The 12,123-nt window shown below is 39.3% G+C and overlaps 1 protein-coding gene across 5 annotated transcripts in view; it reads right to left on the reverse strand.

The window, feature by feature from the left end:
- Positions 1-7,357: 7,357 nt before the first annotated feature.
- SMAD2 (SMAD family member 2) overlaps positions 7,358-12,123 on the reverse strand; it is a 76,202-nt gene continuing 71,436 nt past the window's right edge. For all 5 annotated transcript variants that reach the window (XM_019464118.2, XM_019464121.2, XM_019464122.2 and 2 more), the window contains one exon: positions 7,358-8,743. In XM_019464118.2, coding sequence (XP_019319663.1) covers positions 8,620-8,743 — 124 coding nt within the window. In that variant the 3' untranslated portion in view covers positions 7,358-8,619. The remainder of the gene's footprint in view (positions 8,744-12,123) is intronic.

The following is a 12,123-nucleotide window of genomic DNA, read 5'->3' on the forward strand; positions in this document are numbered from 1 at the left end:
GAGTAAGCTGTGGCTTACTCTTTTTTCAATGGAATCTTGCTTAAAAGGTTTTTGTTGTTGTTGTTGTTGTTTTTGCTAGGAGTACATTTTGAGAGTAAATGTGAATTTCCCCTTCTTGTCTGTTTTGTTTACAGCAGTTGATACGTATTGGAGATCATTAATTTGGCACAAGCAGGCTCTGAAAGAAACTAAACCGTGTAACTTACCGGCACTGGGGGGATATGTGTTATGGGTGTGCTGTGGGGTGTAATATCAAGCAGTGTGTATCTGTCTGCCACGGGAGTAGAATAAACTTTTTATACAAAACTTAAAGAAAAAGATGAACTCTTCGTATCATACTGCCATTATGTGAAACACACACAATTTTTTTTTGTTTCCATATAATTTAGGGCATGGACAGCAAAATATAATCCCCTCTAAGAAAGATCAGTTTAAGTTAAAATCAATTAAAACAATTAAGAATCAGTCCCATAATAACATGGTAAACAACTCAAATGGCTTTTTTTCTTTAATGCTAGGAAAAATGTTCACCTTTCAATGGTGAAAGTACTGTTAACACAGGTAGAGAGCAAACAAGGTAAAAAGTGAGAGCACATACAGACACACACAAATATATATAAAAATTGACCAGAAATCACAGGACATTTAAGCAATGTTTTCTTAAGTAGAACTATTTTTTTTTTTTGTACTTTAAATAGACTAAAATATTTGGTGTGGGCGAGGGGAAGGAAATCAGTATTTCACAATTTTAACTTGAAAACCAGCTGCAATAAAGCCTCAGCTCATCGTTTAAAGAAGAAAAAAATGGAACCACATCATACTTTTGACAACCATAGGATTAAAGCTTACAAAGAACACACCTACCATCTACATCACAGTGCACAGAGGACGCAGGCTCCGAGGACTACCACAGGGAAACGACGACAGACTGCATCCCTCATATGTTGCATTACAAAATTAATGCTGTATTAGAAAAATCTCACCTCCCGTGCTTGGCGCTCTAGCTGGTAAACACCTGAGGGGTAGGGGGCTACCAAAACTGAGGGCACCGCTCAGTCTGGATCCGGACACCCACTTTCTTCCCCTGCCATTGGCCGATGCATTTAGTAATCTCAATACAACAGTCACTGAGAATCAACACTACATTCTGGCCTCTTGAGCAGGACAGTCTGCAGAATGTAGCAGAGGCTAGAGCATCCAAGGCCGTATTTTCTCTCAAGCGAGGAGAAATCCACAATACCACTCAGTTTTCTCTTACTGTGAAACATGTAAATCTCAGACTAGCTTTAACCCCATAAAGACATGATTTGTACTTCCATATACACACAGGTTCTGAAGAACTTAGCTATCTAGTTGCCTCTTCTGTTTCATTAGCCCCCTGGTTACCTTCCCTGGATTACTAAGTGTGAAGTCTCACCACCTCGTTGGTGCCATTTGCTGTTATTTGTCATGAATCTCACGTTCCGTCCACAGTAGTAAGTGACTGGAGGACACACATCCAAGTATCAGCAATGTTGACAAGCCCTAAGGCAGCTGAACTTAACTGTAACCATCACAATGTTTTAGGGAGTCAGGGTTAGTCGTAAGAACACCTAGGGTGACAGTTCTTCCCGGCGCACCCAGGACTTTCCCAGGTTTGGAACTGAAAGTCCTGTATGCAGGGAACACCTCAGTCCCAAGTGTCCCAGGGCCGTCGGTCACACTGAGAACACCGCTCACTCTTCCCCTCGTATCCCTAGGTAGAAGGTAAGAATTTTCAAGATCGTAAAGCTACCTATGAGGACATCAGCTCAAAAAACACTTTTAGGGCATTGCTTATGGCAAGCTCCTAGAAGTCCATGGATTCTTTATTTAATGGTGTCCATTATAAGAACAGTTGGTGGTACCTAAGCAAATTAGTGGTCAGTGTATAAAAGTTCATTCTTGAAACCTGTTTTCAGACAAATCCTCTAAAGCTTCTTCTCGTTTGGTCCAGTTATATAGTATTTCACTGAATCTTTCTGAGATTTTCAGAGCTAAATGAATAATTCAGTTTTATATGTCTTTTCATTTTCTTTTTTTAGGTGAAAACACTCTTTGCCAACTATTTCCCACATTCTTGCTTCATATATTGGAAAGACTGCCAACTGGAGATACTCCCCTCAGATTACAAAGGCCCGGAATTGTTACTTTTTACAGCGTTCTGCCAGAAGGTCTGGCCTTGGGAAGTGATGGCAAAGAGTATTCTCAGATATGAACATTTTTATTTTGCCTACAACGCTGTGATCTAGTTCAACAACTGCACATCTGCTTTCGGCGTAATCTCTAGTTTTTCTTGTTTTGCCCTCTTGTGTAAAAATGGTTCGTGTCACAGCTTCACTATCGCTAATAAAAAGATATAAATATTTATGCCTTAAATGTCAGGGTCAGAAAAGCGACAATGAAGCCTGAGGTAAAGTTGGTCTAAAAAGTGACCAATTTGGGTTCTGCGTCTTGCCAAGAAACAGGATTTTTAAAATTAAATCTATGCAGATTACCTACTTGCTACATGTGATGATTTCCCCCAATTTAAATTAATCTGTGTGTATGGTAGTTACACAAACCAACAAATGAATACATTCTTAAAGCAGGTACATACATTCACCAGAAAAGCACCCTATTCTCACCAATGTACTCTTTTGTTTGAACAATCCAAGAACGTGAATAACGAGACCGACATATTTCTTAAGGGACTTACTGAAAAAAGGAAAATGAAAATCTCTTTGGAAGAGACTTTTAGTAAGACTTCTATCCCTACAGACAGATGCTGAGAATCAACTTTCTGCTACGGCATTGTAAAGGGTAGAACTTAATATAGAACCAGAAATATGGCAAGTTATCTAGTGACTAACAGTGTAAAATAGCCAAAAGCTTTAAAGCCACAGAGAGAGAGAAGAAAAGTGGAGTGTGAAACGCAAAATACATAATGAAGTATTTTTCGAGGTCTAAGACTTCACTTTTGTTCTTATATCAGTATATTATGGATTTCATGGTTCAATAAATGATCATCTTTAATTAGAAATAGGAAGTAAATCCTTAACTTCTCACTGAACATTCTGGAGAAACAAAGAGCTTTCTTTCTTTCTTTCTTTTTTCTTTTTTTTTTTTTTTTGGAAGGGTAGGAGAAGATGATTTTGCAGGATTTTTTTTGGAGAAAAATCTATACGTCCTTTGTGTGGTGCTAACGAATCCTTCTCACTCCCATCAACAGCAGCATTATTCTTCCAAGGGCCCTTCTGTCTCCACCAGTGCTTGAAATGTGTGGTCTATTACAGATCTCATGGCAGCAAACCAATGGACACTGAAGTTAACTTAGGCTAACACACTCTGGTCAGGAGTCTGTGAATCAGAGATGACCCAAAGAACTTCGGAAAATCCATTTCTGTTGAGCACAGCTAAGAAAGTCAGGTCTGAACCACCTTCAGGCTGCCCTTAACTACAGGAGAACTTAACTTGGTAGTGCTACCTCCCAGGTATCTTAAGCAGCTCAGCAATCTTAAGCTAAGACGAAAACAGAGGATGGCAATCTGACACTTAAAAAAAAAAAGTTAACCCTACTCTAGTACCTTCCAGAGACCACTTGACGTATGATAATTTAATCAATGGGTGTCTATCGTAGTTTTACTTGATGTTAAAGAATTCCAGTTATGATTCTTCATTATCAAGCTGCCTAAAAATGGCATACTAACCAAACCGCCAATCAGGACTCTGGCAGAATAAATAAATTACTCCGAAGGTCTGAAAAGAAAATGTCTGCAAGCAAATTAAGGAACTCTCAGTGAGATCTGAGATTTAAACAACAGAATTACTCCGTGATGCTAAAATGTAAGCAGATATATGACCCCTACTGTTAAGGTTTTCCTAGGAGTGTGTATGTATCTATAAATCCATACACACACACGATAGAATTTATTTCCTACTAAAAAGATTTAAGGCAGTTATGCTATATATAAAGTTAGCTATAATATCCAAGATAAAACCGTTCCTATTCAAAAAATTACAAGAAATTATTCAAGAAATTAGACAAGTTCTTACCATAAAGGCTATCATGAGGCTGTCTATATCTAGTATAGCTGACGTTTCCTGGTTGAGGCTCCAAACACAGGAATTCCACTCCAAGAGATGATTTGTCCCTCAATCCCCACACATAAAAGGTAGTCTGAACACATAAAATATTCATGAAAGCTTGAAAAGACATAAAAGGAACTCAACAGTAGGATTCTGACCACCTCTAGAGACCACTCACTATCGTCATTACTCTTGATCGTACTAACAACAACCCAATACGCTCCAAGGTGGAAATGGGCTGGTGTTAGAGGAAAATCATTGGCTGCAACTGCTGGAAAAGCTCCTAATCCTAAACATAATTTAAAATAGAATCTGTAATTCATGCTATTTACTAGTCACAAAGACATTTAACTGGAGAGAATTTCTCAGCCATCTGTTAAGATTTAAGTGATTGACCAACTGGAACAACATCAACCTGCATGGTGAATTAGGACCCTGGGTATGAAAAGCACCATCGTTTTTGGTCTTTAGTAAAGGTCAATGGAGAGAAACATTCTGATGTCTGCAGATAAAACATGGTTGGCAAGAGGGCAGCCAGCAAGACCACTAGGGATACGTTCTGTCATGAGAAAGGGAGGAAGGATACAATTCAGTTGATGAATTATCAAGAATTTAGCAGAGTAAAGCTCATGAAGGAAAGAAACTGGGCAAAAATTTGTCACGTCTAAACACTGGTGAGTTGGATCAGAGTAAGAGAAAAGATCACATGTTGCTTACGTCCACAGACTACCTAGTTATCTACAGAGACAGAGGAGATGGTGTGGAAGGGGGCAGTCTGTGAAATTATCATGTATAGCCATGAAAGCAAGTGGACATAAAGGCAAATTTTAAGCAAAGTGAACATTCTCTTGCGTTACTTTATAACTCACCATCAACCAGACTGGGGAGGGTGCTGATTACTGAATAAATGCTCAAAAGCATTTTTGCGGGGGTGGGGGGGGGTGGGGAGACAGATCTTAAAGGTATATTTGGACATCTTTTCGAAGAGGTAGAGAAACCAACTGGGTATATATAATCCTTTCCTTGATTTCGATTAGCAAGAGACCAGACTGATTGTTCTTCACCTTCAGTGTCTTAGTCTTCATTAAAACTGACCTAAAAGGCACAAATAAACTGAAATTAAAGTAATTTTAACAAAGGAGAAAATCGGACACATTTAAAGGCAGAAGAATCAAGCAAAGTTGGATATGGTTTAAAGTTAAACAAACTAGGTATTAAACAATTTGCAATTATATACTTGGGATACAGAATTAAGAGTACAGAATACGAATATTTAGCTTTTGAGAAAAATTAGGCAGTTTTCCTTCTGGCAAAGTGGCAGGTCCTGGGAGAAGGAGTAATAACTCCACAGCTTGAGGGCCAGGACTAAATCCCAGTCATCTTTTCACTACTGAGCACCTTCCACCGTGGCTGGATAAAGAGCAGACATCAGTAAATGTTTACGGAATTAATGGATAGCATACTGTATAATTAGTATAACTGGCGTAGCTCAAACCAAATCAGGAAGGTTCCCTGAAGTAGGAGAAAAGAACACAGGTAGGGTTGTTCCAAAAAAGTGGGCCGAAGTCCAGTCATGTGTTCTAATCCTAAACAGTGCTTACACAGACTTTTCAACTTTTTTTTTAAAGCAGTAAAACTCTTTTTTAAAAAGAAATCTATAATAGAACTCCATTATAGGATAAAAACGAAGCTGCCACTGGTTAAACCAAAGTCAGTGGGAACGTCACCAGCCTCTGATTCCCTACAATGTCTCTCTATGGACTCTGCTGTGCAAACCACCATCCATCTTAGAAATGTGACAGAAAATATGTTCACTCAGTTCTCATGTGAAACAGAGAAAATTACCGGCGCCGTGGAGGGGGAATTCTAAATAATGTTGCTAACTTAAATAAAGACAAAATTCAACAGACAGGAGAACTTATCACTCAGAAGAATGAAAACAACCCCAATGAGGGGAGGGGGGGCAGGGAACCAACAAAAATTAGGCCGCAGCAGACAAAACAGAATGTAAACACAGCATCTCCTTAAAAAGCACGTAAAGTCATCGAACGCCAACAGAGTCAACTGCCCGACAGGTGCAAGGTCCCAGTACTACAGGTATTTCCAAAGAGCTGAGTCTCAGTTTAATGTTGCAGAGAAGAATCCCAACACGGTTGCAGAGATGTTATCACTCCTGAGACGCTAGAGCTGGCACGAGCAGCTGATTACCAGGACCTTCTACCACTTTCAAGGTTGTTCTCTGTCCCTGGAACTGCTCTCCAACATCACCCCAAGTTCTCAAGTAAGCCCAACTCTTCCAAAGGGGCAGAGGTTGGTCTGGGTTATCTCCAGCCGGCCTGACAGTGGTCATACCTGAACACACGAAGCCATCTATCACAAAGTAAGGCCACCCTCAACTCTTACAAATTATAGAACCCTTCTGATCCTCGAGTTTGGATCTGTGCAGAGACTTCTACATAAGCATTAATACTTAATAGTGAGTTTCCTTCAAAATGAGCCTTTGCATTTGACGTCGTTCTCTTGGCCAGGAAGGCCGATCTCCCTGGCTCCCCACCATGGCTTACTCCCTTCTCACATCAAATGTCAGCTCGAGCATCACTTCCTTAGAGAAGCCTTCCCTGCCATGCTCTACCACAGTACCCTGTTTATCTCCTTCATAGACAAATAAGCTCATTAAGGGTCACAGTAACTGATGTCTCAGCCAAGGCAGGGACCAGATTTGTCTTGTTCACCTTTACCCAAGGCAAAGAGAGTTCCTGGCACACGTAACAGGTGAACAGTAAGTATTCGTTGAAAGAATAAAAAATTACCATACCAGGTTTACATGAACACATACGTGTACACACAAATACAGGAAAATGGGGGAATATCTAATAGAAAACAATCAAATACTGAGAGTCCTGAAAAGGATACCTACAGAGACAGCTAAATATGGTTTCAAAGAACAAGTACCAAAGGTGTCTATCTTCAAAAATATGAAAATTTACTAGAAGGGGGTCAGGAGTGGCTGTTTCCCACTTCTAAAGAGACGCAAACAAGAACTGTTTAAACTGCAGACTTAACATTAGACGTAAGGATTATCTGCTGCTGCATGGACTACAAACAGAGCGTCTGGAACCTCCTCTCATGGCAGAGCATAAAACGTCAGCGGGTACAATAGTCAACCACATTTTCAGGATTAGTTAAGAACACCTCCGACTGTAGGTAATTATAAGCTAAAAAAGCTTGCTAAACTGCTTCTCCCCCAATTTTTAAAATTCTCAATTCACAATTAGGTAAAATAACACTTTATAAATTTAATACAACATACTTTAAAAACAAATGGCCCTTATCTGCTGATCATACCTCAGCATCACTTTTGTGGGTATTGTGCAGAAGCAATTACATTTACAAAAAGGTCCATTTCATAATACAACCTGGTAACTAAATCACACGAAACTCAAAGAGCCCTAGGTCTGCTATTGAAGTATTTTAAAATAGCTTTTAAAAAAGAGTGTTTGTATCTAGAGACTGGCTTTAAAAAAAAAAAAAAAAAAAAAAAAAGGATAAATATAGTGAAATAACTGTAGCATATCCCTGAAAACAATTATACTGCCATTTGCGTTTTTATGAGGTGCAAGGATAAATCACCAGACTGCTTGGTTACGCAAGTCAATTACTATCCGTTGAAATTCGCTGCGAGACGGAGGGGTTTATTCCATATGAATTCGCACTGTGCCCCAGAATTAACTGGTGCTGGCAGTATCAGTGCCACCATTTCAGTGATGGATGTCATGCTACACAGTTTTGGTATCAGGGCAAAAGCGGGGATGGAGAAGAGGTCTGGGAAGATTTTCTGCAAAGTTTCGTTACAGTGAGATTTAGCAGTAAGTAACACAAAAAGAATGACTGTTTAAGACCCACTGAACACATTAAGGTCAAGGATTTCAAAAGTTAATCCACTTTTCTTCCCCCAAGAGTTTATTTTTGGTAAAAGGCAGAAAAATTAGTTTTTCTACAAGGGAAATCTGCTTCTAAATGATAATTTGAAAATCTTGATATATATTATATATTAAAAAAGACACACAAAAATAACGGAGAAGTGGGAATAACAGATTAGGTACTGTAACTTTATAAAGGCTTGCCTAAATCAAGAAGCAGCACACACACACCTAATTTCTGCAAACTAAAAATGTATATAAACAGCACAATACTGTGATACTGGATCATGATACATTACCTGTACACATAACTACTACTGTTATTAATAAACCTTTGGGACACTCAGTTTTAGGCCCAACAAGACATCAGTCAAGTCTTTAAAATCTTCTCTTTCTCCTTTATGGGAGGGTATTTCTAGACACTAATTTTCCCATCTAATATTCGAATATAGGAAACCGATTCCACAAGGTGCTTTAATTGACGAGGCCTCAAGTGCTGTTTTCTCTCTGGAATTTTTGGACAGTAAACAGTCCGTGGGGACCACACACAAATACTATGACAGAAGAGTTGTTACGTTAAGTCTTTTGATGGCGCTTGACTGGTGCCGAGGCTTTAGGACATGCTTGAACAACGCACTGAAGGGGATCCCATCTGAGTTAACACTTTGTCCAACCACTGCAGAGGCCCATTCAGATGAAGTTCGATCCAGCAAGGAGTGCTTGTTACCGTCTGCCTTCTATTTAAGAGAATACAAGAAAATAATTATGAAATGAAAAGAACATGGCTATGTTTAGTTAGCTACATGCATTAAGAATTCCGATAAATTAAAAGGCTGTATATACTAAAACCTACATCCTTTTGAACAAGCATTCAGCCTGGATAGCGATTACTTTGAAAACGATTTAATCCTCAAAGTCTAACAAAATACTTCTAATGACTTTTTATTTTATTTATTTTTGCTTTTAAAGAGATGAACAAAAACATCTTTTTCTCTTCAGATTAAAATTAGGAGGGTGACCTGACTATTTACCATCCAAAATGAGACACCTTTAAGAGGAAATCAGGGGTGCTTGGGTGGCTCAGTTGGTCAAGCATCCAACTTCCGCTCAGGTCATGATCTCACAGTGGGTTCGAGCCCCGCGTCGGGCTCTGCGCTGACAGCTCAGAGCCTGGAGCCTGCTTCAGATTCTGTTTCCCTCTCTCTCTCTGCCCCTCCCCCGCTTGTGTGCATGCGCTCTCACTCTCTCTCTCTCTCTCTCTCTCTCACTCTACAAAATAAATAAATATTAAAAAGAGTGAATGTAGTCACTATTAATAATCATGCTAGGACAAGAGACTCCAACCAGACTGCCCCCAAGCAAACCAGAATATACCTTACTTACTATTCAACCATAGAACAGAGGATATTCAAATACCAAAGAAAGTCTAAATGGAACAGGGCTCAAATTTCAAGTATACCAGAACAAAACAGAATTCTGACCTAAGCTTATCATAGAATGTTAAGAGTTGGAGTTCAGCTTTTCCCTGACAAAGCCAAAGAAAAACATCCCTGTTAGAAACATCATGTAGGCTTTTAATAAGAAACACCTCTAGTACCTCGACATAATGGGAGACTCTGGGAATAACAAATTGTTCAATGACACTCTGTCACTTGCACATACTGATTTTAGTTCTTATTTATTATATACAGTAAGTTGGTGAGTCTGCTTGCTTCTTAGCATGACAGCCCTTCAAACATGGGAAAAGGCCATTATCAACTCTTCATCTCCAAGCGACACATGCTCAATGAATTTAAAACTGTATTTCAAAGGATGTGGTTTTCTGTAGCAGATGGTGTCAGTGCCCCACTAGCACCTTGGGATTTTTCAGTGTTCTCTAGCCAACTTCCAATTGCATGTATCTGAATTTCGGTGCCTGAGAACTTCTCTGCTCTGGCCACACGTGTATCAGACCGCAAGTGCTAGGAAACTAACCTCCCTGGAGCAGCCCTCAACCAACGACAGGGGGGTTGGCATTTAAATGTCCAGTTTCCTTTCCTTCTGGGTCAGATAATTCTGTACATTCGTTACTATTTCCCAAGTTTCCCTGGCGGAAAAAGCTCTAATGACCCACCCAATATAGTAGATGGCTTAATAATGATATTGGCCGCCTTCCCTCCCCTACCTCACTTCCCTACTTCCTCCTTCCTTACCAGTGTTTCCTCCATTTCCTGAATAAACTCCTTGCATTTGAATCCTTGTCTCAGGGTCTGAGACGTACACTAAGACATGCTGATATGTGATCATTCCTAAAACATGACACACGGAACACAATACAACAGTCTCAAATCTGATCTGCACAGACTCAGTGTCTTATTTTGACTTAGATACTACATTTTGGTCGATGCAGCCTAAAACTGCACTGGCACATTTCACAAGTTCACTCACGTTATCCATGAGGCAGAGGCAAGACTGACCCTTCTTTATTTTCCCCTCTGTTCTCTGTTGTTCTTCACATAAAGTTTCCCCTGCCTTCTATCTCTCCCTCAGATCTGGCATTCTGCAGGATTTTGCCAGGATCCCTTTTAATTTTGATCCCGTCATTTGTGGACTTCTAGGTATTTCTCAGTTTGTTTTGAATCAGATCATTCATTACTAGATTAGTTTAACCTTAGGGAATAATTCTTAATCCGGGTCACTGAATGGGAAGTAAGTAGGTTTAAGAAGGTTGTCACTATACGTATGTGGGCACAGAAATGCACCCGAGAACTTCTTTATCCCCCTATTTACTCACTTCAGTATCAATCCACTGAACTCAGGTATATTTCTCAATTAAGTATCAATTCTTTGCACATCTGTATTTCCTGTTCACGATAATTCCTGATTTTTTTTTTTTTTTTAATGTTGGCAAACATGCTGGCATTTTAAGAAACTGAAAGGTAGTTTTAGAAATGTAACCATTAGCTCTACCTCCTCAGCTCCACTGTCAATAAGGATAAAAGGTTCCTGGTAACTGCCAATAGTTCACAGATAGGAGTATTTGACATTATTGTTAAAGGAAATGTTAAAGGAAACTACTTTATTACCCAAGGTAGATCTATCGGACTTTACGCAAATAAAAACATACTGTGTGTTACTGCTTCTCATAATTACAGATTTTAAATTCTCTCTGAGTTAATGAACGGCAGAGTCCGCCATGCATGAAGGGCAGTACCTCTCTCCACCAATTAAAGCTGTGGTTAGCAGGAGACCTACGGACATATGTGGAATTCTCCCTGAGCTCTACAGTTCACATTGAATTCCGCTAAATTTCTGCTCCCATGTTCTGTAATATTCTAATCTTTTGAAGAAAAAAATGTGTGACCTAAAAGCCTGGTATCAGATAGTAACCATTTAAATTTAAATTTTAATATCAACTCAGGTCAATTTAAGTCCAAGGCAAAAAGGAACTCGGCATTCTTTAAAGGCATCATATGTCAAAAGGGAAATGATTAAAACAAGAGAAAAGTCACAAAATTAGTTATTCTACCAATAGAACTTGGACAAAATAATGACAAGTCTTCATTCTAGGATATAAACATATAACACACTATATATTTCTTATAAAAGCATTTGACCAGCCGACCTCAAGTCTCATGACCCCAAGAGGCACACACCTCCCAAAATTTGTTCAAGACACAGAATCAGGTCCAAATGAAATGAAATACATTCTGAAGAAGGGCCCAAACTACTGGACGAAACAGGAATACTATTACTACACTATATGAGTATTTTCATACACAGGCATTCAGAGAGTGAGGAGTATGAGCGGCAGAAAGGCTAAGTATTTTACTTAAAATTCTAGCCTTAACTATGCTGAGGAAGTCTTTGCTTTCTCTGATGTGGAATTCAATCCACTGTTTAATTTGGTAATAACTTAATCTATCTTATCCCCTGCTGACACATTAGCCTTTGTAAAACTCAATTACGTGACTGTTACTACTACCCTCGGAGAGGGGGCTAAAAGTCAAGGAGAGCTTTCGTCAGGTCCCCCGTCTCCGCCACTTACAGTGCATCCCTGGGCAAATCATCAAATCTTTTCTAAGCCTGTTTCCAAATAAGCATTCGTTTGAACCACTTTTTGCAACATTAAAAAAAA

This window comes from Panthera pardus, unplaced genomic scaffold (genome assembly GCF_024362965.1).
Source record: "Panthera pardus isolate Hobbes unplaced genomic scaffold, ASM2436296v1 HiC_scaffold_15, whole genome shotgun sequence".
NCBI lineage: Eukaryota > Metazoa > Chordata > Mammalia > Carnivora > Felidae > Panthera > Panthera pardus.